Source organism: Diabrotica virgifera, chromosome 1, assembly GCF_917563875.1.
Source record: "Diabrotica virgifera virgifera chromosome 1, PGI_DIABVI_V3a".
NCBI classification, from domain to species: Eukaryota; Metazoa; Arthropoda; class Insecta; order Coleoptera; family Chrysomelidae; genus Diabrotica; species Diabrotica virgifera.
In genome coordinates this window covers 118,582,148-118,608,262 of record NC_065443.1, presented here as the reverse complement: position 1 = coordinate 118,608,262, position 26,115 = coordinate 118,582,148, and the positions used below count along the sequence as shown (strand labels likewise).

General features: G+C 35.3%; 1 protein-coding gene across 1 annotated transcript in view; it reads right to left on the bottom strand.

Moving 5' to 3' along the window:
• LOC114349539 (ATP-binding cassette subfamily C member 4) overlaps positions 1 to 26,115 on the bottom strand; it is a 104,077-nt gene that overhangs the window by 52,563 nt on the left and 25,399 nt on the right. Inside the window, exons 2-6 of the mRNA XM_028299946.2 lie at positions 24,299 to 24,532; positions 19,956 to 20,159; positions 14,820 to 15,046; positions 13,961 to 14,117; positions 7,036 to 7,620 (exon numbers count right to left, since the gene is read on the bottom strand). Coding sequence (XP_028155747.2) covers positions 7,036 to 7,620; positions 13,961 to 14,117; positions 14,820 to 15,046; positions 19,956 to 20,159; positions 24,299 to 24,532 — 1,407 coding nt within the window. The remainder of the gene's footprint in view (positions 1 to 7,035; positions 7,621 to 13,960; positions 14,118 to 14,819; positions 15,047 to 19,955; positions 20,160 to 24,298; positions 24,533 to 26,115) is intronic.

Here is a 26,115-nt window from a genome sequence, read left to right as displayed (position 1 = left end):
TAATTTTTTTTTAAATGATTAATTTTGAAAAATATCCATTTTTTCAAAATAACTTAAAATTTGTTAGTAATACCAAAAATCACAAGGAGCAAAAAAATGTAGGTTTTGCTTTTCTGAATATTTTTAATTTTTTGATTTTTTGTAAGGCCGAAATTGGTTACGATATGGCTATTCAAAATTTGCATACACTCGTGATTATTGACTAGTTCAAGCCTTTTCAACTACATCCCCATCAAAAATAAGCAATAAACAATACACAAAACGAGTAAAGCAACTTGTGAAATGGTAACGATTAATTTTATATGTGATTCTATTTAGGCAGTGATTATCACGATTTTTTTACCAAAAAGAAAGGATCGACTTTATTTTGAGCGTAACTTCCTTACTTTTAATTAATGCCAGAAACTTGCCACTTTAAAAAAAGTTGTAATGAGCTTTCCCAAAAAATATAAGTTCCCCATAAATATGTGTATGCCAGATTGTATGTCAATCCAAGCGGTTCTTTAAAGTTTAGAGGTTTTGCAATATTTTACCGTTAGCGGACTTACTACAAGGGGCAAATCAGAAAAAATTAAGGGGGTAGGCGCAAAATTTCGTCTCCAATGCTTTTTAAATGCACTCATTTTTTTTAATTCTTAAAAACTAATAAGTATTTTTGAAAAATTTAAACGCAGAATGAAAGATTACGTTATTACCGAGGGCCGAAAGTCCCTGAAAACTTCTAGAATATTTATTTTAATAAGTTATAGGGGTGAAAAAAAGGGAAAATTTAGTGTTATTATTAATTTCAAATAACTCATTCAAAAGAAACTTTCTGTTTATTCTAAGGGACTTTCGGCCGTCGGTATTGTAATAATGTTATCTTTCATTCTGCGTTCAAAGTTTTTAAAAATATTTATTAGTTTTCTCATGATTCGAAAAAAGAAATGAATGCATTGAAAAATCACTGGAGCCAAAGTTTTGGCCTTACCCCCTTAAGAATGTGTATCTTAGCTACATATTTTAATATGAATAATGAATTTTTAACGTTGAAGAAGAATTGCTGTGTTAAAAGTTCCGAGTAGAAGTAGAATAAAAGCAAATAAAGGTATAAAAGCTAAAATATTTAAGATCACAGAACTTTTAGTGAGTAAGTTAGTTTAGTAAGTCTGGTGCCGACCACTGGACTGGTAACACGCGTGCGAGCGGAGCAGAGCAGCGGCAGCGAAGAGAAGCCAACGAGAAGTGGGGATAGCTCGACTGTGGACTTTTCAGTCCTGCCTTGAATGTAAGCGAGGCAGCAGTTGAGCGTTTTCACTCTCCGAGGCGAGAAGACGACAAGGAGCCAACGGTGGAAGAAGTTGTACGACTAGCAGGAATTTTCATTCCAATCACGAATGTAAGCGTGATAGCGAAGTCGTGCACTTCTAAGCCTTAGGCAAGAAGGAGAGGCAAAGGCCGATCGGCTGGATGTGGTGAAACTGAGGGAATTTGATTTTATTGGATTCTCTGAGACGCCACAGCTAGAGATCGGCTAGCAGAAAAAGAATTAGCGGGCTCGACGCGAGCCAGCTACGGGATATCTACTGTGCCTCCGTAAGGGATGGGTGCAATTTAAAACATTGTACCTCGACACTACAAGGTGTAGTTCTTTAGAAACCTACATCGTGCAGCCCCGGCCCCTAGGTCAGTAGATTGAGAAACGCAAGAGGAACCCGTATCTAGTTCTGTCTGGGTACGTGATCTACCGCGCTTGGTGCAGGGAGCCAACCCTGAAGTCGAGCTGGCGTCGGGCCAGTCGGCAGAAAAAAAGGCTTCGTCAATATTAGGACCGTTCGCCCCCAACCCCAGACGATTGATCGAGCCAGGTCTCGATCACAGCCCCAATCCATGGCGCAATCCCCGCCAATCTATGAGGGCTCACGCAAAGTGGGCCCAAACCTGTTTCAGGGATTAAGTTCAGACACAGACGACTGCTCATCCACGGATGAAAATGGTTTCAAGAAACCTAGGAGCGAGAGGAAAAAGGAGAAATCCAAAAAGAAGAAAGAGGAGAAAACGAAGAACGACGCAGAAGCGAAGAAGGATGGAGAAAATCCAAAAGCAGAGCCCATGGACGACGAAGCGGAACAGGCAGTCAGAGGCACCACCAAACGAGCGAAACCAAAAGAGAGCGAAGCCAACGAAGACATAAAAGAGAAGGTACTAAAGACGAATGAACAAGAAGAGATGAGAAAGATGCTAGAGGCGATGACTGCAGAGAGAGACCAACAAAGAGCCGAAAACGAGAGACTAAGGATCGTAATCCATGAACAAAAAGAAGAGATGAAGAAAATGTCAGCCCGATTGGATAATCTGCTAGCAGAACAAATAGCAACGAGAAAACTCATAGAGAAGTCCCAACAGAATTTCCAACAGATGCCAGTTCCCGAAGTCGAAAAATCGCAGCCACTCCCTGAAGTTAAAAAGTCACCCGCAGAGGAAAGACTTAAAAAAATTCGAGAAGATTTTCCAAAATTGAAGACTCCAATCTCAAAAGACGAGACGACGGCATGGGAACTCCAAGCGAACAACGCCGTGAGAGCTGCTTCACCCCCAGCAGAAGAATCCTTCAATCTGCCCCGAGGGAATGCCCCACCAATCCATCCATCTACGAGCACGGGTGGAGATACGCCTGCCGCACGGCATCCCAATGATTCAGAGTCGGACCAAATGGTGACGAACCAACAAGAAGAAGCTGCCGCGTTACCTGAACAACAGGTAACCCGTCAACGAAAGCCGCCTGTAATTAAATTACAGAGCGTGAGCGAGACAGGGGCTATCCTCAGTATAGCCCAGAAACAAAGCGTGATCACGATAAACAAGATCTCCAGAAGCGGAAGGGAAACCCTCATCCAGGCGAAAAGCCCGGAAGATTATCGTAAGATGACCCACATTATCGAGGATTATGCAAAGAATATGACCCTAAAAGATCCTAAGAAGAGACTACAATGGATAGCCTTCCCATTCGAGGAAGAAGTAAAGCCTAAAATGGTAATAAGAGGGCTACCAATGAACACCAAAGAGGAAGACATCAAGAATGACATGGCAGATCAATATAACATTGACTGCCAAGCAGCAAAGTACCTGTCAACAAGAGCCGGCCCAAGAAGACAGCTACCTATGTTCGTCATTACTCTGGATCAGGGGGACGTCGAGGCGGCGAGGCGCATAACCAACCTGTGCCACATGAAGGTCGTGGTAGAGGGTCTTCGAAAAGCGACAGGACCAACGCAGTGCTTCAACTGCCAGGGCTACCACCACGCCCAGAACGCGTGCCACAAGGATCCCAGGTGTGTCAAATGCGGTGAGGATCACCCCACTAAGATGTGCAAAAGGGCCAAAGAAGTCAAAGCTACATGTGCCAACTGCAAAGGCAGCCATCCAGCCAGCTACAGAGGATGCCCTAGATGCCCTACGTGGGGAAGACCCCCACCAAGGAGGCCGCAACAACAACAACCACAAGCAAGACGACCACAAGCTACCGGCACCACCTACGCCCAGGCCACGCAGAATAAACAACACCAAGCAGCGATCCCTGATGAAGACTACATAGTCAGAATAGTGACTAGGGTAGTCAAAGAAGTTATACTAGGCACCAGGGAGGCACAGAAGTAATGCTGACAGACAGGGGATATTTGAGGATAGGCTCCTGGAATCCGGGCGGTATATCAACGAACCAAAACATCATGGATGAAATCGCCAACAGATATGAGATGGACATCGTAGCAATCCAGGAGACCAAGCTAACAAACAACTTCAACCTAAAGTTTCCTGGGTACGATGTATATAGGAACGACCTCACTAGAAGATCAGGAGGAACGGCCATCCTAGTTAAGAAGGGAATCACTCACACCAGATTCACGACTCCACCACTAGTTAACATGGAGGCAACAACAGTAGAAGTGAACATCAGCCTACGTAAGACCACAACACCCATTAATGGACGATGACCTAGATGCGTTCCTTAACATCGCTGAAACATCCATCATAATAGGAGACCTGAATGCAAGATCCCCCAACTGGAACGATAGAGCTACGAACAGAAATGGAAGACTACTAAATAGCTACATAGAAAATAACGAAGATACAGTGGCAATGGGCCCAGAAGAACCAACACACTTCCCAGGAAATGGACTTCCCACCCATATCGACATAGTTGTGGCCAAAAACCTAGGACTACAATCAGAACTAATCACGCTGGACGAATGATCAACAGACCACAACCCCATTCTACTAGAAATTGGAACATGGGAAGAGACAAACCCACCGAAAAGAACAAAAAAGAAAACAAAGTGGACGAACTATAAAAGATTAGTGAGTGAAAGAATAAATATAGTGCCAGTTATAAATAACCCTGAAGAAATAGAAGTAAAAGTCCTAGAGCTCGAAAACATCATCCAAGAGGCAATCAGAAACAGCACAACAGAGGAAGAAGTCGAGATCCATACGGGAAGGTTCAAAGACATACCACAAGAAATCCAAGAGTTGATAAGGGAAAAAAATAGAGCGAAACAAATAGCCAGAAGAACAAGAAATCGAGTAGACAAAACCTGGGCAAATACATTAAACAGAGAGGTCAAAACGGCCCTACAACTCCACCGCAGCAAAAAATGGGATAACTTTGTACAAGAGATGGAAGAACTAGACTCAAACATGAAAAACGTTTGGAAGCTCCAAAAAATGTTGAGAAGCGACAGAAAACCCATCCCCCCATTACATGGAAGATACGGCATGGTATACACCATAGAGGATAAAGTAGAGGCGATGAGGGCTACACTCGAAAGAGAATGCGACCTAAACTTCCATCAAAACGAAGACGACGACTTCCTGGAAGAAGTCGAAGAACAAGAAGAAGGACCAGAAGACCCAGAGGACATCATTCCCCCAACATCACCGGAAGAAATCAACGAACACATCAGAAACAGTTCACCGAGAAAAGCGCCTGGTCCAGACGAAATAACAAACAGAGCCCTAAAGTATTTGCCCAGAAAAGCTATAGTATACTTCACAAACATAGTGAACGCGATACTAAGATATAAGATATTACCGAACAGGTGGAAAATGGCCCATGTCATTATGATCCCAAAACCTGGTAAGAACCACACATTCCCGCAGAACTACAGGCCAATCAGCTTACTTCCAGCGATCAGCAAGATAGTGGAAAGAATCATTCTTAGCAGACTGCAAGCGGAAACAAATAGACTAAACATTATCCCAGAAGCTCAATTCGGATTCAGAGCAGAGCACTCCAGTGAGCTACAAGTACTCAGATTAACCGAGTACATAGCAGCTGGGTTCAACGACAGGCAGTACACTGGAGCAGCGTTCCTGGACGTAAGCAAAGCGTTCGACAGAGTATGGCATAAGGGGCTTTTATACAAAATGAGGGGATACGGGTACAGCGGGGCGATGACGAGGCTAATCTCGTCGTACTTGGGCGGCCGGAGTTTCAGGGTTCGGATAGGACAAGTCCTGTCCGAACTCGGGAACCCGGAGGCTGGAGTACCCCAGGGAGCGGTCCTGTCACCCCTGCTGTACACGATATACACCGCTGACGTACCTAGAACACCAGGTACCCTTATGAGCCTATACGCCGACGACACAGCGATAGCGGCCAAACACAGAAATGTAGATATAGCAGTGACCAACCTGCAAACAGCACTACAAGAAATAGAGGAATGGAGTATAAAATGGAAGATAGCCATCAACTCGGAAAAGACACAAGCGGTTCTATACAAGAAAGGAAGACAACAACCAGAGGAACAGCTGACGGTACAGAACACCCCCATCGAGTGGAAAAATGAAGCTAAATACCTAGGAGTCATCATGGACAAAGGATTAACCTTCCAAAAACACGTAGAAGCCACAGTCCATAAGGCCAACATAGCGAAAGCAACACTAAGAGGACTTACAGGCAGAAAAAGCAAACTAAGACTAAAAACAAGGTTAAGATTGATAAACAGCATTACACTACCGGTATTAACATACGCATCTCTCGCATGGGGACAAGCATGTAGCACCCACAAAAAGAAGATTCAAGCGGTCCACAACAGCAGCTTGAGAGAAGCCGCCAGAGTCCCAAGATACGTAGCAGAAAGATTCCTGTTCAGAGAACTCCAATAGGTGAGAGTCACCGAAATCATGACTGACAAGGCAAGGGTCAAATTCGCGGAACTGGAGCACCACCCAAGTCACATACTGCGAGAGATGTTAAGGTATGATGAGTTCCACCGATGGAAGCACAGAAGACCGAAACAGCAAATAGTGGAATAAAGTGAACAAAAGTGAAAAGTGATAGTAGTCAGTTCGTAGCTCAAAAACAAGTGCCGAAGATAGCGTTACACACGAAGATCCAACACCACGATCACCTTCAAGGTAAGACAATTACAGAAAATTATAGAAGGGCGCAAGCCCCCAAAAAAATATATATAAAAAATAAAAAGGCGTAAGCCCCCAAAAAAGTATAATAAAACAAAAAAAAATCACATAAAAACTCGAGCAACAAGTCATTGGGCGGAGCCCAATAGGGCTCAGCACGATGACTTGGGGCCCAAGCAAGCAATTTTTAGTACCGCGGTTAAGTAAGTAAGACGATAAAGGTATAGAGCGCATCACGCTGAGCCTAATATTTTTGCATTCGATTAGGGTACCACATGGAATCTTATTACCCAGGATTCCATTGTGAAGAGCATTTGGCTACGATAGTTGTGCCCTCATCGCGCATCAGCGTGCTATGGGGGGGGAAAGGGATGGCCTGGGGCATTGGAGCGAGGTGGGGTGATCCCTGTTTACACTCGGGTCAAAACACCTCGCCCCAATGAATTGTTACACCCGAATGTACTCTTTCGAGAGGGTGGACATTCTCACAGGTCGGGTTAAATCAAATTGCTTGCTTGCTTGCTTGCTCACAGAACTTTTGAAAACAATTAAAAAAAGGCAGTTTTTTAATAACTTTTCTCAGAAAGTGTTACTATTTTATTATATTAATATTATAAGAAAAACTAATGTACTTACCGTTGTGCATTGTATGGTTCTCCAAATAAAATATTCTGCCTAATCGATGAAGGAAACAGCCACGGGTCTTGGGAAGCATAGGAAATCCTTCCCTGTGTTTCAACGAAACCTTTCGTCAACGGCAAATCCTTCAGAATAACTTTTAAAATGGAGCTCTTACCAGATCCCACAGCACCAGTAATCATAGTCAAACCAGAAGTTATCGTAAAGGAAACATTGTCCAAAACTGGTTCTCCTTTGAGTTGCACTGAGATTTCATCGAGCTCTACACGCGGTTTTTCTATGAGTTGCTCACTGTGTTGATCTTTATTTAATTCTTCAGCATTTAGTGCTTTAGATATTCTCTTAAATGATGCTACGAACTCGCTCCCTAAGCCTAAACCAAATGGAACTGCTCCTCCCAACCATCCTCTAAGGTATCTGAAGTTAGACAGGACGAAGAAAATCACTGTTGTGTCGGTTGATACACCTGTCCAAATTGTGGCCAAGATAACCATGAAGAAACCGAGGTTTGTAAATAATATTCCGTTAAGGATTAGAACTCTTTTGAGGTAGAATGCTAATGTAAGCTTTTTCATTTCGACTCTGAAAGAGAAATTTTTGATAATAAAATTTAAAATAAAAATTCTAAGGCAATGAATATTTATTTATTATTAAAAACTTATCATTTAAGTTATTAGTATATTGACCTACAGTGGGTGATCAAATTATTAGGGCCCTCATATTCTTTTTTTTACAAAAAGGGTAGGTACATAATTCAGTTGTACAGTGCTAGCCAAAATATTTCCCCTCCTCCAGAGACAGGTGTCTTTCGTAGAATGCCACAAGGAAGAATTTCCTGTACCTCTAGCTGGCTTTATACCATTAATTACAGAAATTTGAAGAAAAATCTTCTGCATAAAAGGTATATTTATTTGTAAAAACCCCACAAAAGGGCTACAAATACAATAGAGAACGTTTTCTCTCTAAAGAGAGCATCATCAGTGTTCTTGAAAAGCTCTACATGCTAAGCCACCAAAAATACATCGGTTAAAACCGTTTAAATGTCGACTAAATGTCTTACATTATAGTGTTAACTGTTAAATCCAGATAATGGATGAAATCACTAAGGATCTACACTAAATGTAGAGGTGTAGGTATTAAATGTTAAATCCAGATGATGGATGAAATCACTAAGGATCTACACTAAGGCATTATATGACCTTCCACGAAGCACGTGGGTTGTTGAGTTAAATTTTCTTCACATAGAGAAAGATAAAATTCAACTCAACTTTCGTAGAATATCTATAAGCTGTTCATGATTAATATCGTCACGTGCTTTTCTAAAATCCAGAAAGTCTTTTAAATTCTCAAAACCACACATATCCTTATTAACATCTCTAAACCGCTGTACAAACACCAGGAGGGCGAAACTGCTTCTCTAGTTCTAAGAGCTGTCCTAAAGCCAAACTAGGATCTATGGATATGTAACTCTTTGCTATTGTAATAAATCAACCACTGCAGCTATTTCTCCGGGATTTTTTTGCAAGTATATACATATATGCTGTTGAAAATTACAACTAGACTACCAAGCAAATATGTGACTAATTTATATAGGATCTTTAGTATTTCGCATTGTACACTGTTCGGACCAACTGCCCTGTTGATTTTTAGTACCTACTGCAATGACATCTTCTATCTCTCATTTGAGAATAGAAGGTCCTCTTTCTTCTTGTCCATATAGCTGATCATCAGTCCTGTACGATGCAAATATCTTTTTATGTAGTAATTCCATTTTTCTAAGATCATTGATGATTCCGAAATGAGATTTCCATCGCAACCATGTTTCTCATCAGCTCGAAATTTTGTTGTATTTTTTCTGAATTTTTGTCCTTTATACTTATTATCTCATCAGACATCCGTTATTTCTTCTTCTATCTGTTACGCTTTCATATAGTCGCTCAAGTCGCAAAAAAAATATTTTTCTTTTATATATTTTACAATTGATCAATTTGTCCAGTATTCTAATATAATAATATTCCACGTTTTTAATATAAATATAGATATATATTTAATAACTTTAATTTTGTAGAAATTGATGAGTTAGAATTAAGGGGGTATGTAAACGCCACAGTCAAAATGGTTGGTGATCATAGGAACTAAACGTTTAACAATTCTTTCAGTAGATGGCAGCACGTATATATGTTCGAACATGTTTATATGATATTTTCTTATTTTATTTTATTTGCTATTTACTGTTATATTCCTATTTGACATGAGCAATAAAAGACTATATTTATATTTAAAATTCAAATTAAAATAAAAATTTTCATATTTCTCAACCACGAGCATATAAAGTTTGAACACCCTGTATAAGACAAATTTTGAAAAAAAAAGTTATAGCTAGTTTTTAAGAAAGTGTTTTCGCAGAATTATTTACTAGCCCCATGAACAATGCATTTTAAGTAACCAATTAGGGTGCTGGTTTAAGAAAGTGTTCTTTGAACTGTTTATCAAAACCACGGACATTATACTTATTTTATTATACAAAAGAATAGGTCATTAAGTTTTTCAAGATATGCGGGTAGGTAATTCATTAGCCGCACGGTACATAATAGATAGTTAAAATATACCTGTGGATTAAGATTCTTAAACATAGATAAAAATATGATTAGTGTAGAAACTAGAATTAAAATAGTCGGAATATTATTTTTTCTTGGAGATCCATAAAGACATGTTTAGAAAAAGGAAAGAGTTTTTTGGTAAATACGACATGATTGAAAGTTGTTATGATTGGTTAGAAAATTGATTCTGGAGGGGAACGATTTAAAAGGATGAGAATAAATGAGGAGAGTGGGTCAGTGTGTTTTGTTGGATTGAAAGGAGGAGTCCAGTTTTGAGTGTAGTGTACAAGAAAAGTAAAAGGCCGTTTGGTTTTTGGAAAAGTGACAAGAAAGCATATCGTGGAACGAGTAATAGGCCAAGTTGAGAGATGATATAACTCCTTGAATCTAAAGTATCCAGTGTTTGTTTCAGTGTTTTAAAAAGTTGGGATACTGCATCAGGAGAAAGCCCGAACGAGTACTGTACGAGGCATAGTGAGGAAAGGGAGAACGAGTTTGCAGAGGAGCAGGGACATTATTGGAAAACGTGGACGAGTTTCTTTGGATCGCAACACCAGCAAAGAAGGAAACGTGTTTTGTGTGAAGACATTGTCGAATCATCAGCAAAGGTCAGTTTTATTATTTTTTTTTTTTTTTTGTTGAGACATGAATGTATGATTTTGCGTATTAAATACCACAGTGCATATTGAACTACACATTTCACTATTATAAAATCATCAAACCTCAATCAATTTTGTTACTTATAAATCATTATAGTCATTTATATCAAAAAAATTTGAACAGGAAGAAAATCCTGTATAGCAGAGGTAGAGAGATTCATAGTTAATTATTTAAAAAAACAAATTTGGAGACAAAAAGAAATAAGATTCCTATTTTCATAATTGTTAGATAAAATAAAGATAGAAGTATAAATAAAATTTGCAATATTAAACATTTATTTCCGTTTGATAAAATAAACGACTTTTATAATTTCTAATTAAAATTCATATGTGTATTATTTTATTCTCTTTTATCTATCCCTATTAGGAAGCCACTGAGAAATATTTTGAAGCCACGAAAGTAAGTATTGATAGCATAATTTAGCCCTGAGATTTACAATTTATTTATGTTTTGATTTGTTTGATTAATGAGATAATTAATTGATTAACTAATCAAGGTAGATCACAATAATACGTTTTAGTCTTCTTTCTTATTGCTTTTGTATTTATAGATGTACATACTCAATTTAAGGGGAAAAAACTAACGGGTTCTAGACTGAACGTATATACCCAGACTCATCTTCTAATGTCCTCATATATTATATATAGGCTATCGTATAAATATACAAAAAGCAACGAGTACTCATCATCATCATCATAGCCAAATTTCTCCACTGTCCGACATAGGCCTTCTCAAGATGTCTCCACTATTCTCTATCCTGCGCAGCTGCAATCCAGTTTGTCGTTATTCTTTTAATGTGTCCGTCCATTTGGTAGGTGATCTTACACGACTCCGCTTGTCTGCCCTTGGCCACCACTCTAAACTCTTCTTTGTCCATCTTTTGTCACTCTGTTATGCGACGTGTCCTGACCAATTCCACATCAACTTCGTAATGCGGTTTTCTGTTTTTCCCTTCTAACATCTTTTGGTATTGAATTGTTTTGGTGAGATTTTGTCTCCTTGTCTTACTCCCTTTTTAGTTTTATTTTTTTTTATTTTTTGAGATTGGTGTGGAGGTTTATTGCTGCTGTGGCATTTTCATATACAGGGTGGTTGGTCATAGCTTAATCTCAGGTTCCTGAGGGTAAAATAGGCCGATTTAAGCTAACTTACCTTAGTAGAAAGTTTATAATAACCGAGATACAGGGTGTCAAAGTTAAATTTTTTTTTATTTTATTATTGAATATTTCCTGACAGGTATGAGATAATAACATGAAATTTGGTATGTGGGGGTTTATTTGGTCGAGAAAACTAAATTTCTTACCAAAAATTATGTGTTGTCTAGAGGGCGCCACATACTTCTTTCAGGACTCATTTATTATGTTCATTTTTTTATCTCTCACTCTGTATAATTTTGACATTAAAATTTTTATTCTTCTATTAGTTTTACTTAAAAAAGGTATACTTCTTTCATCTCCCTAAACTCAACCGTTTTCGAGATAAACGCATTTTAAATCTGCGATACACCATCATTTTTAGCATAATATCATTGTAGTTACACACGAAAAATAACTTAAAACTATAATAACTGTGCCAGTTCTCAAATTTATGTCATTGCATCGCAAATTCCATTTGAAGAAATTTGTGATACATTTTTGGCAATTTTATGGTTTTAAGTCATTTTTCAGGTGTAACTACAATGATATGCCAAAAATTATGTTGCACCGCAGATTTAAAATGCGTTTATCTCGAAATCGGTTGAGTTTAGGGAGATGAAAGAATTACCTTTTTTAAGTAAAACTAATAGGGAAATAAAAATTTTAATAAAAAAAACATACAGAAGTAAAAACTTCAAGTTGTATACTGGTATAAAATGGTTTATTAAAAAACTTCATAAAAAGTCGTGCAAAACGTTTTCGTTCTAATTCAGAATATCTTCAGTGCTTAGAATGAAGTATTTCCACGTTAGTTGAATGCAAAAAATTAAAATTGTGACTGTTAATTAGAAAAAACATGTGGAGAATACTTATATTCTGCTGAGTACTTGAAACTAGCACACCAATTAGAGTGGTAACATTATAATAATATATGGTTTACATGATATATTTAAATAAAATATGGTGAATACCAGTCGATGTTGAAGGATTAAAATAGTACATGCGTAAAGGACAACATGCTTCCCTGCTCGAAAAACTAGGTATTTGCCAGTTCAATGGGCACAAACCAACTGATAATATAGGAAATGTACTTTCAATATGACATGACAAAGAGTGACATGACAAGATAAGATAAAGGCAATTTTTGGTTAAGAACTTCAAAAAGTGCGTAGTTTTAAGTTCGGATTTTGATTAAAATGTAATGGTTGTTAATAACTGTTTGAAAATGTAATTAAATTAATATAAAAAATTAGAATCTATTTTAAAGTCTAAATTAGCAACTCTCTATTCCAGAAAAAACTTTTGGATTGTAGGATTTAAGGTTGGTATAATCCATGGTTAAAAATGTGACGTCATTGGTTGTAAAATGATAAGATGACATTTTAATTTAGTATAATAAAAAGAGATATATACTACATAGTAAACAATTAATAACCTGACGTGGAAAGATTGGATGGTAAATCAAGAAAAGTTCTAATTTTATGTTGTACTATTTTTATTTGTACTTTTATGTACTATTGGTTGCCTAACAAGATGGGAAGTGTTCAGATTCAGCTGCATACTGTTGTAATAATAAACTCTGTTGTTGTCTGTTAAGATTGGGTAGCAGTTGTGAAGCAGTTAAATTAACTAAAATAAAATAAAGATCCGGAAGTGAATGATAATGTTAAAGAATTAATTTTAAATAACGAAATGAATAAAATTTTGTAATGGAATGAATAACCAAAAGGGGGAATGAAATATGTGGCAGCAAAATCTAATTGAAATTTATGTTGTTTTCAATGAAATAAAAAAAAAGAATTCTAGAAAATATAACATGCTAGGCTTCCAACTAAGTGGTTATTGTATGAGTGAATAATGGAAAGAAAGCTAACTAATATAGGTCTAAGTGTGTGTTAATGTTAATATGTAATGAAGAATCCAAATTTACTAAATATCTGAGATAGCGAAATATGAGTTTTTTGTAATTGGTAGTGGAGTGGACAAACTGAAACAAGCGTGATATAATTTGAGTGCAACTGTTAATAAACTTACGTGACAGAGATGACCAAAAGAATTAAGACTGATGTAAAATTTTAATGTCAAAATTATAAGGAGTGACGGATAAAAAAATAGAACGTATTAAATGAGTGCTGAAAGGCGTATGTAGCGTCCTCTGGGCAACACATACTTTTTGGTAGGGAATTTAGTTTTCTCGTCCAAAAAAACCCCACATACCAAATTTCGTGTTGATATATCATGCCTGTCAGGAAATATTCAATAATAAATAAAAAAAAAGTTTAACTTTGACACCCTGTATCTCGGTTATTATAAACTTTGTACTAAGGTAAGTTAGCTTAAATCGGCCTATTTTAACCTCAGAAACCTGAGGTTAAGCTATGGCCCATTCTTTACCAAACACCCTGTATATGTTGAATAATGTTGGTATATCGGTAGTCGATTCTACAATCAAAATCGAGAACCGATTATATAAAAAAAAACGAATACTACAAACGAATAAATGTAACAACAATAAACTTTACTTACTTCCTGGCCTGTGAAACTTTTCTGGAAAAGAAGTTTTCCCAAGTATACATTTTGATTATTTTTATCGTCGTAAGAATTTCTTGAGTAAGCTGCAACCTTTCATCAGTTTTTTTACATCCTGCCAACCTACATTTTGCAATGAAAGTAGTTATAAGTACTGTAAAAATAAAAAAAATATCAAATAAAAATTGACTGTTAAACAAAGTATTAAAACAAAATCAGAAATCATATAAAAATGTTTTTAAGATTAAAAAGTGGAATTTCCCCCTTACATAAAGCAATATAAATCTACTTTTGAGAATACTAGAGGACTAAGATTTATGAGAGTCTATATTTTGTCGAATAGAGAGTTATTTACATCTAGGTCATATAGATGCAACTACAGAGGTGTGCTAGACCAAGGAATATAATAATAATACAAAGATTCCAGCAGAACAAAATACAGAGAAACATTGAGCATTGTAGATTTATTTCTGATACGTGGCAAAAAGTGACCTCAATAAGGACCTAAGAATGAAAACTGTGGTTATAGTCATCAAGAACATGGCAGGAAGTCCGTAGCAACGACTTCATATGCATGAAAATATTGAGACAATCCAGCTCCCTGATACTACTGGAAACCAAAAAGATTCAAGAATACAAAGCAAAAATGATAGTGAAAAGCAGAGTATAGTGCTTGTGCTCATGTGCATGTTAGAATACTGCACTATCTTGAGAGTTGAGATAAGAAACGTTGTAGAGTAAGTTCTTAATTTTATGCAACAGTAGTAATTTAGGTTAAATTAACATTGTTCATTGGTCATTTATGATCAGATTGTAAATGTAATATTAATATACTAACAAATTAAATACGCGTTACCTTGTAAAGGGATAGATGATAACAAAATTCCAATCCCCACGAACGAGGCAATTCCAATTTTAGAGTAAAGCATGTAACATATAATAACTGTCTGTGTTATAGCAATCCACAAATCATTGATGGTAAAAATTACTGCGACAAACGACTGTACGTCTCTTGTTATCAGTGTTACGATGTTTCCCAAAGAGGTTTCTGCTACAGCGACAGGTGATAACCTCAGAGCTTTCCTAAAACATAAATATGGCAACAATGTAATTTAATTATTTTAATTATTAAGCATTATACAAATTCCTTAGAAAGAGAGTCTGTAACTCCTATAGGACGCGTCCATGAGTAGATACAGATGTTGGTTCAGTTAGAACACTATCAAGAAAAATATTTGGGGCTAAAGGGAGCTGATGATTGTCAAGGGAGGTAAAATAAATGAAGAGAAAGAAATGAATAAACTGTGTTGAGAAGTTAGGTTGGAAAAAGTTCCGAAGTAAATCCTTGAACTAGTATTTGAAGGCTATCTTCATTCAGTGCTATCAATATTGCCGCATCTGCGTAATAGAGAATTTAATTTCATTATTGTCCATTCCGTATCCTTTTATTTTATTGACTCTTTATGACATAGTCCATGATCAAATTGAGTAGCTTAGATCCTTTTTAGACATGTTGATAGATTTGGTCAGGTTAAAAAAGAATATAATAATAAATTAGTTGTAAAAAAATCAACTTCTATAACCAATAAATCGTTAAATCTCATCTAAAAGAATTCTGAAATGACAAAAAAACTTATGGAATGAATAGAAATCTGCTGAAAAGCAAGACTCTAAGTAAGAGAACAAAGATGAACCTATATAAGATCAAGACTTGTTGTTACAAATGGAATGGAAACAATGACGATTAACAAGAAATACGAAGATAGCCTTTTGAAATTTGAAAGAAAAGTAATGAGAACAATACTGAGCCAAAACGTAACAAGAGAAATAATAATGAACACAAATGCCGAAATTGAAGAAGAATTAAAGACAGAAAATATATAGGGTGAGGCAGATAACTGGCCTATTAGAAATATCTCGAGAACTAAAGGCAACAGAATCATGAAAATTGGAATAAAGGGGTTTTGAAGGATGATCTATTAAATGAAAATATTTTCATCTCTTTGCAACTTCCGGTTACACCGGAAGTTGCTTATAACTTCGTTTTTTTTTAAATGGGACACCCTGTATATTTTTACATTCTTGGATCCTCTTCGATGTTTTCTTTCTTAAAATATAAGGTTTTGTAATATTATACAGGGTGTTTTAAAAGATAATTACGTTTTTTTATTAATTTCGTAGCAATATTCACACCCTGTAGAATTGTAGTAGTTTGACATCTAAAACTCTACTTACGTTCAAATGATTTTTAATATACTCTACTATTGTTAAGAATCATTAGTATAGCTAAATTTTTAATTTTAGTATACAGGGTTGGTCGAAACTCGGAATGAGTATTTTCTGAGTTTTCTTAAATGGAACACCCTATATTTTTGTATTGTAGTGAAATGATATTTTATAGTACTTTTTTATTTCTTAAGCATTCCCTATACCTAACTGCTTTAATTTGTGAGTTATTGGTGATTCAAACTAAACATTAATTGCAACAAAAAATACGTAAAATTTTATTAGGTTGGCCGTGAAAATACTCAATCCCAAATAATTTTTCAGAAATAAATACATATTAATCCAGACTGGTCCTTAAAATTACCAATAATGGTTTAGCTATCGAAATACCTACTTAGTTAAGATTGTTGGTACGATTAACAATTAAGCACAAATTAAAGCAGTTAGGTATAGGGAATGCTTAAGAAACAGAAAAGTACCATAAAATATCATTTCATTACAATACTAAAATACAGGATGTTCCATTTAAGAAAACTCAGAAAATACTCATTCCGAGTCTCGACCAACACTGTATACTAAAATTAAAAATTTAGCTATACTAATGATTCTTAACAATAGTAGAGCATATTAAAAATCATTTGAACGTAAGTAGAGTTTTAGATGTCAAACTACTACAATTCTACAGAGTGTGAATATTGCTACGAAATTAATAAAAAAACGTAATTATCTTTTAAAATACCCTGTATAATATTACAAAACCTTATATTTTAAGAAAGAAGACATCAAAGAAAATCCAAAAATGTAAAAATATACAGGGTATCCCATTTAAAAAAACGAAGTTAACCGGAAGTTGCAAAGAGATGAAAATATTTTCATTTAATAGATCATCCTTCAAAACCCCCTTATTCCAATTTTCATGATTCTGTTGCCTTTAGTTCTCGAGATATTTCTAATAGGCCAGTTATCTGCCTCACCCTGCAGTCAGATACATAAAATCTCTTCGCTTAGAATGGATAGGGCATATACAGAGACGCCCACAGTAGGGATGGCGGTTTTTGACAAAACACCGGTTTTCGGTTATACCGGTTTTTTTTGCCTACGGTTTAACCTGCGGCGGTTGTAAGCGGCCAATAAACCGGTTTTTACAAAAGCCGGTTTTCGGTTTTTTTAATCCAATAGGTTTACAATGTTACATTTACAATGCACTTTAGTTTGCGATACTCCACTCGACTCGATACTCGATATCAATATGATCAAAATTAGTACTATTAGTCCTGTCGCCAGTGGGGGTACAACGGCCTCCTTAATTCAGATGGACTTACCCAAGTTTTTCTTATGTATTTTGACCCGTAGAACACGAATTTTTTGTGTAATAGTCGATTCGGATGGCGATAAGATTGTTATAAACCAAGAACTTGCGGAATCACATAACAGCGATTTTTCGCAAAACAAAACATTGTTTTGTAGTTTTTGGGTCATTCTAAGCAAAAAATGTTTTTACAAGTTTTTTCGTAGGGTGCATAGTTTTCGACATAAACGCGGTTGAACTTTAAAAAAATCGAAAAATTGCAATTTTTGAACCCGAAAAACTTTTGATTGAAAAATAAAATAGCAATTCTGCTTACCGCATTTGAAAGTTCAAGTCAAATTATATCGGTTTTAATTATTTGTATTGCCAAAAATGTATTATTTTATTGTTAAAACAAAGCTATAAACACCTAGTGCTTGAGTGATGTTTCAATGATTTCTCATTTAAAATCGAACGAGTACGTAGAGGAGGTAAAAGTGCAAGCGGGGCTATTTCTAAGTAGGATTGATTGAAAAATAAAATAACAATTCTGCTTACCGCATTTTGAAAGTTCAAGTCAAATTCCATCGGTTTTGATTACTTTCATTGCTAAAAATTAATTTTTTCATTGTTAAACAAAGCTACATATAAACACATAGTGATTGAATGATGTTTTCAATGCATTTCCCATTTGAAATCGAACGAGTAGGCGCGCATACAGATCATTTCTACGTAGATTACGTACATTAAAACGCATGCATTGGGAACGGGAAACACTATGTGTTTATGGCTTTGTTTAACAAGTAAAAACTTAATTTTTAGCAATGCAAATAATCAAAACCGATAGAATTTGACTTGAACTTTCAAATGCAATAAGCAAAATTGCTATTTTATTTTTTAGTCAAAAGTTATTCGGGTTCAAAAATTGCACTTTTTCGGTTTTTTGAAAGTTCAACCGCGTTTATCTCTAAAACTATGCATCTTACGAAAAAAATTGTAAGATCATTTGTTGCTGAGAATCACCCAAAAAATACAACAAAATGTTTTGTTTTGCGAAAAATCGCTCTTATGTAATTCCTCAAGTTCTTTGTTTATAACAAACTTATCGACATCCGGATCAACTGTTACCCAAAAAATCCGTGTTCTACGGGTCAAAATACATAAAAAAAACTTGGGTAAGACCATCTGAATTAAGGAGGCCGTTGTACCCCCCTGGCGACAGGACTATATTGAAAGAACATTAATATCAATATAAATAAAACACAATTTTTAATGAAATCATTTTATTCTATTAATTATTATATTTATTTATTATTTTATTATTATTATATATTTATTGATCATTATTAAATATAATATAGCGTAAGACTAATATATACATATTGCAACAGTATACAATTTAACCCAACCATTTAAACTTATAAAAAATTTCCCAGACTCTTTCAAATGCGATTTAAAAAAATTAATATCAAGATAAATATTTTACTTAGAAATAAATTGGATAATGCAATTTATCTTTTATTTTTACCACCATCAAAAAAATTGATCATGTATTTCTTTTAACACGTTTATATATTTGTATAATAGGTACATTTTAACTCATTTAATACTTCCTGTATGGGTGTATCGTTTTGAAAACGTAGGGAAATCCTTGGAGATTCGTATTCGTAATCGGTAATTCGATATTCATAGTCAGAATATTATTTTTGGTAATCAGAAAAAGTCATTCACCCACTTTCAATGTCAAGAGTCAAGTGTGAAAAATAGATGATGTTTGCGTCTACTTCAACCAAATCACTTCTTATGTAAATATTATGATTACAAATATCTTTTCAACGAAATATTATAATAAAACTTAATTGTTTCTGGCTGATGTGAGTTTGCACTTTCAGTTTGCTTTTGTATTTATAAAATAAAACTTGAATTATGGTTTTGTTTGGAATAATTACTTGAGGATTATAATTATGATTTGTATCCAAAATAATACCTAACCTAATCCTAATCACCCTAAAAACCTAATAACCGGTTTTTACTTTAAAAAGAAAAAACCGGTTATAACCGGGACAAACAACAACCGGTAAAACCGGCTATTGAGAAGTAAAAAACCGGTTTTAGGTTTAAACTGGTAGGTTTTTCCCATCCCTGGCCCACAATGAAATATTATGAGAAGGATAATTAACTGGATACCACTATGGACCAGGTGTAGAGGAATACCCAGAAGAAGATGGCTGGATGATGCAGAAGAAGACATAAGAGCAATGAAGGTGAAAGATTGAAAAGTTCAGTGCAAGGATAGGAAGAAATGGAAACGGGTTACGCCATCAGTAAAGACAACGGCAAATTATAAATGACAGAGGAGTAATTCAACTCACCCAAGAATGGGATTTTGAACGTCATGGCGTTAGCTATAATCCCTAGGGATTGTAATGCTGAGTTAATAAATGAACTAATATAGTACCTACTTAGTAAATACTTTACCTGTATAGCAAAGATGCAAATGCAGTCCTCACTTCCATTCCAAGCGTTTGGACCCACAACAAATACTGATGATTATAAACAGTGTCCACACAGATATATATCAGGTAGGAATATCCATAAAAGTATCCATCTTCTCGAGTATATGTCGTTTGTCCTGGCGAGAAGTATCCAACCAAATGACTTATGAAGTAAGGTGTCATGATACTAAAAATTAAAAATATGTACATATATAATATTCATATTTACGTTAAACAATTATTAAATTCGTATTAATTCTTCTTCTTCTTTTAGTGCCTATTAGTTTCGAATATTGGCGATCATTCTGGCTATAATTATTTTATTAACTGATGCTTTAAATAGATTAGTTGTTGTTGTGGAGAACCATTTCCTCAGGTTCTTTAACCATGATATTCTTCTTCTCCCAATTCCTCGCTTTCCAAATACTTTACCTTGAAGGATTACCTTCAGAAATCTGTATTTAGTGCCGTTTCCCATTATGTGTCCTAGATATTCTAACTTTCTCCTTTTAATGGTATACATCACCACTCTTTCTTTATCCACTCTTCGTAATACGGTCTCGATGGTTATCTTGTCCGTCCATGATATCCTTAGGATTCGCCTGTATAGCCACATCTCGAAGGTTTCAAGTTTTTTCTCCATTGCTTTAGTGAGTGTCCAGGATTCAACTCCGTAATACAATATTGAGAAGATATAACATCGTAGGAGCCTTATTTTTATCTCGAGATTAAGGTTGTGGCTTTTAAAGAGTTTGGCCATGTTATTGAATGCACTCCTAGCCTTTTCTATTCTACATTTTATTTCTTGTGAGTGATCCCATTGTTCGTTTACTATTGTTCCAAGATAGGTATACTGTTTTACTCGGTCCACTGGTGTATTATTGATAACTAGTTGGGCGTTTCTAATTTTATTTTTGCTGATGATCATAAATTTAGTTTTTGATATATTTACTTGAAGTCCAAATCTTTCACTTACTTCAATTACTTTGTTTATTAGTTGCTGTAAACTATTCAAACTGTCTGCAAAAATAACGGTGTCGTGTACATAGCGGATGTTGTTTAGGCGTTCTCCATTTAGAGTTATTCCATGTTCGCAATTTTCCAAGGCTTCACTAAATATTTCCTCTGAATATAGGTTAAATAATAGGTGAAAGTATACAACCTTGTCTAACGCCTCGTAGAATCTGGATCGCTTCCATTGGTTAACCTCCAAGATTCGTTCGTATTGTGGCTGATTGGTTCCAGTATAAATTTTATATTATACGTCGGTCTTTATCATCCATTTGGGCTTTTGTTAGAACATATATCATTTTTCGGTGTTGAACTGTATAAAATGCTTTTTGGTAGTTCACAAAGCAGGTGTAAATATCGCAAGTTCATGAATCCAAATTGTGTGTCTTTTATTATCTCTTCGCATAGCTTGTATATTCTACGATGTATAATTTTAAGAAAAAGTTTTCATGTATGGCTCATTAGGCTTAGCCTATATTCTCTGCACTTTTTTGCTCCCTGTTTCTTTGGTAAGGTAATAAATTCTGAAACTAGCCAATCTTTTGGGATATGTCCTGTGTCATAGATATTATTGAAGATTTTACATATTATTCGTAAATATTCATCATCAAGAAGTTTAAGAAATTCAGATTGTCCTACGTCTGGTCCTGGAGCTTTACCTTCTTTTAGTGATATTATGGCTGCTCTTATTTCTACCACTAGTATAGGTGGTCCTGTTTCCGTAGGTATTGGGGACTGGTTCTCCCTCTCCTCAAAAAATAAATTTCGTATGTAATTTTTCCAGGTATTATTGATACTCTCTTTATCCACGATTATCTCTCCATTGTCATTAACAAGTTTATTTATTCTTCTGTTTTTACATTAGCCTGTAATTTCTCTTACCTTCTTATGCACGTTAAAGTCGTCGTATTTACTTTGCAGATTTTCGATTTCTTGACATTTTTTCTCCACTTCTTTCGGTTTGGCTTCTCTGATCTTTCTCTGTATCTCTCGCTGTAATGTTGTATACATGGAGTTATCGTTCTTGTTTTTCCTTGTTTCTTCCATTAGTTGCAGAATCTCTGTCGTCATCCATGTCTTATTCTTACCTACTTCGTTCTTCATAAAATTGTCTTAAATGTTGTCTATCATTTTATAATGGTTGTTGTATTTTTGTTATTTTATTATTGTTTTTATTGTTGTCTACCGTATTAATTCTAAAACATCTTAGTGTAGAGCAGTTGAGCGAAAAGCTAGAGGAATAGCATGAAGGTTATAGTTGTTACAAAAATGTTTTTCTAAACAAGATTGAAGGGAATTTTTATTAGCAATGGAGATAACACATGCACCTTTTAGTTTCAGTCAGCCCTTCCTGGTCTTCTAGTGACGACTCCAATCATGAAGGTTGGCTATACCCATTGCAAACAGATGTCTATATTTGGCGTTTCTTAAAGACCAGGACCTCTTTTTCATCACGAGAAAAACCAAATGCAAAGTATACAAAACCCTGATAAAGCCGGTCCTTATATATGGATCAGAGACATGGACACTGTCGAAAAGCGATGAGAACTTATTAGGTACGTTTGAACGAAAAATTCTCAGACACATAAATATATAAGGGGGTGAAAGAAAATGAGGTATGGCGCAGAAGATATAATTTTGAACTATACGCAGCATACAACGAACCCGACGTTATAACATCCATAAAGATCGGACGTCTGCGCTGGATGGGCCATGTTGAACGGATGTTGGAGACCGAAACACCAACACATATAATGAGGCAAACACCAGTAGGGAGAAGGTCAAAGGGAAGACCCAAACTTACATACATGGATACATGGAACAAGTGCAACAAGATCTGAAAACACTTGAGATTACCCACTGGAAGAACAAATCAAGGAACAGAACAGAATAGCGAAAATTTCTAGAACAAGCCAGGACCCAAAAAGTGTTGGCGAGCTACTGATGATGATGATTCAACTGCAATGACTTGTACTTCTCATTTATAAGTATGCATCCAAAATATGCTGTCTTTCTCATTTTAATGCTAGTCAAAAGTTCTCTATCTCTTTCCATTCTGTGCAACACCATTTCGTTCGTAATATTATCGATCCATGGTATTTTCAAAATGCTCCTAAAAGGCCACATCTCAAAAGCTTCCAGGTTTTAAGGCAACATTAACAGTCCAAGATTCGATGCCGTAAAGAAGAAAAGAATGAATATAACATTTTACCATCGGATATCGGATTTGCAGTCTGAGTATTTGATCACTGAGAAATTCTCCCATCTTCAAAACGATTGCTCTTGTTTGTTCTATTCTTGATCGAATTTCTAAATTCGCATTTAGGTCTTCAGTAATTCAGACTCCTAATTATTTCATTCTTTTACCCACTCTTTCAATATCTTTTTTTTTATCTGGATGTTTGTTATTACTTTACCCATCTTACTGATGACCATGGTTTTTGTTTTATTTATGTTTATTGTTAAACTAAACTATTCCTCTTTATCACACATTGTGTTTAGTAGCTTCTGCAGGTCTTTCTTATTTTCAGTCATAATGACCGTATCATCAGCATAACGAATGTTATTTATTATAGTTTCACCATTTACCTTGATCCCTTTTGTATAATTTTCAAGTTCTTGTTTAATGAATTCATACGAGTTGTACATATAAACAGTAATGGTAAAAGTACACAACCCTGTCTCGCTCCTCTGCTTATCTTTTGCGCATCCTTACTATTTTCATCTAATGCTACTACAGCCTGTTGGTTCCAATAGAAATTTCTCACCATGTTAATATCATTTTTGCCAAGTCTTTTTCACTTTAGACGTTGTATGAGACTGTTATGTCGTGTAACTTTGTCGAAAGCTATCTCATCTTTTTGTTGGTTGTGACAATGTTTATCAAGAGTTGCGAAACTATATAGAGCTTCTCTTATTCGTAAATCATTACAAAAGCGAAACTGTCATTATATGTTGTTCTGAAGTTATTTCCTTGTGGAATTTTTGTAATTAACTATTCTAAATGGGAAATAAGCCACAATTCAACTAAACAATTATTTTATTAACTGTCATTTGTTTTATCAGTGTTTATTTTAAGACCATGTGCCCAATGTTTGGTCTATCAAGTTTTAATCATGTTTTTACTATCTGGTCACTAATTTATGTGCAGCTTTCTATTATATCTGTACACTTCTTGACCTTTAATATAACTAGGTATACCGCAGCAAGCTATTTTTGTATGTCAACTAAAGAAGATTTCCATTCGTATATTGCCTATCTGTATGTAAGCCAAATTCTAATTTAATCTAGGAGAAAATTCTAACTTAATCCTACCTCCTTGATGTACAAACTACAAAATCAATAAAGCCAAGCAGAAGATATTTCAAACCATAACAATTCCATAGTACTCTGACCAACGAAGGATGTTTCTCCAATTTTTTCTCATTCATCCATTCTTGTTCCAAATAATCACCACAAGTTTTTGACTTACAGTTTGTGATGACTTCAAAAATGTCTTCCTCAGTGAGGTCAGCTTTACCTGCTTTTCGAAACAATCCTCCAACATATCTGCAAATAATTATTTAATGGTTAATAGGGAATATAATATTCGACAAACTAAGTACTAAGAATTTAATCGTGTCAAAAAACGAAATCTCAAATTTTACTCTTCGCAGGAGATAAGATGCGGAATAGAAAGTCTAAGCGCATGCACTGCACAGCATAATATACACAATATACAGCATGCAACTGAATAACGTATCTGGAAAAGAATTGGGTGGAGTACCCTTAGTTTAGTTGTTGGTTAATATGGAACGCATTATACAGGGTGTCCCGAAAAGATTGGTCATAAATTATACCACAGATTTTCAGGTCAAAATAGGTTGATTGAACCTCACTTACTTTATATACAATAGTGCACACAAAAAAGTTACAGCCCTTTGAAGTTACAAAATGAAAATCGATTTTTTTTCGTATATCGAAAACCCTTAAAGATTTTTTATTGAAAATGGACATGTGGAATTTTTATGGCAGGAAAGTGAAATTTGTGCACCCCATAAAAATTTTATGGGGGTTTTGTTCCCTTAAACCTCCCAAACTTTTGTGTCTGTTCCAATTAAATTATTATTGTGGCACCATTAGTTAAACACAATGTTTTTAAAACTTTTTTGCCTCCTAGTACATCTTTGGTAAGCCAGTGTTTATCGAGATATTTTGAATATTTGTCGAATCCATCACATATTTGTATATGATTAAGTATGATTATAGACACTTGTTAATAATCTGAAAATTTATTTATAACTTACATTTTTAGGTATATTTTGAAAAAAAAGCTACATCTCGATTAAAGGTGACTTATCAAAAAAATACTAAGAAGCAAAAAGTTTTAAAAACGCTGCGTTTAACTAATGGTACCACAATAATAGGTGGTTACATTTGGGGGGTTTAAAGGAACAAAACCGCCATAACATTTTTATGTAAATATATTTAAAAAGAAGCCGCCTCTCGATAAAAACTAGCTTATCGAAAAGATACTACGAGGCAAAAAAGTTTTAGAAACGTTGTGTCTAACTAATGGTGCCACAATAATGAATTAATTGGAAGGTACACAAAAGTTTGGGGGGTTTAAGAGAAGAAAGCCCCCATAAAATTTTATGGGGTGGACAAATTTTACTATAATTTTGTTTTAAGATGTTCCTGCTATAAGAATGATACATGTCCATTTTCAATAGAAAATCTCTAATAGTTTTCGATATATTGAAAAAATCGATTTTCAGTTTGTAACTTAAAAGGGCTGGAACTTTTTTATGGGCACATTTGTACTAAGGTAAGTCAGATTCAACCGAACTATTTTTGACCCCAAAATGTGTGGTATAATTTATGACCCATATTTTCGGGACACCCTGTATTTCCATCACTGATTTATTATTTCTATACGTACATTTTATATACGTACATGAATATGGGCTAGTACTGAGTTGACGAGGAATTGCTGTAATCTATTCGAAGGGGCACTCTTTAAAGCAGCGATACTCAACCTTTTTTCCCATGGGCCACATAGTAGTTATTGCCACATCTTGCGGGCCGCAATCTAGGTGAAGTAATATACGGTATGATACAAATGAAAGGAATAAATTCGTTATTTCGTAAAT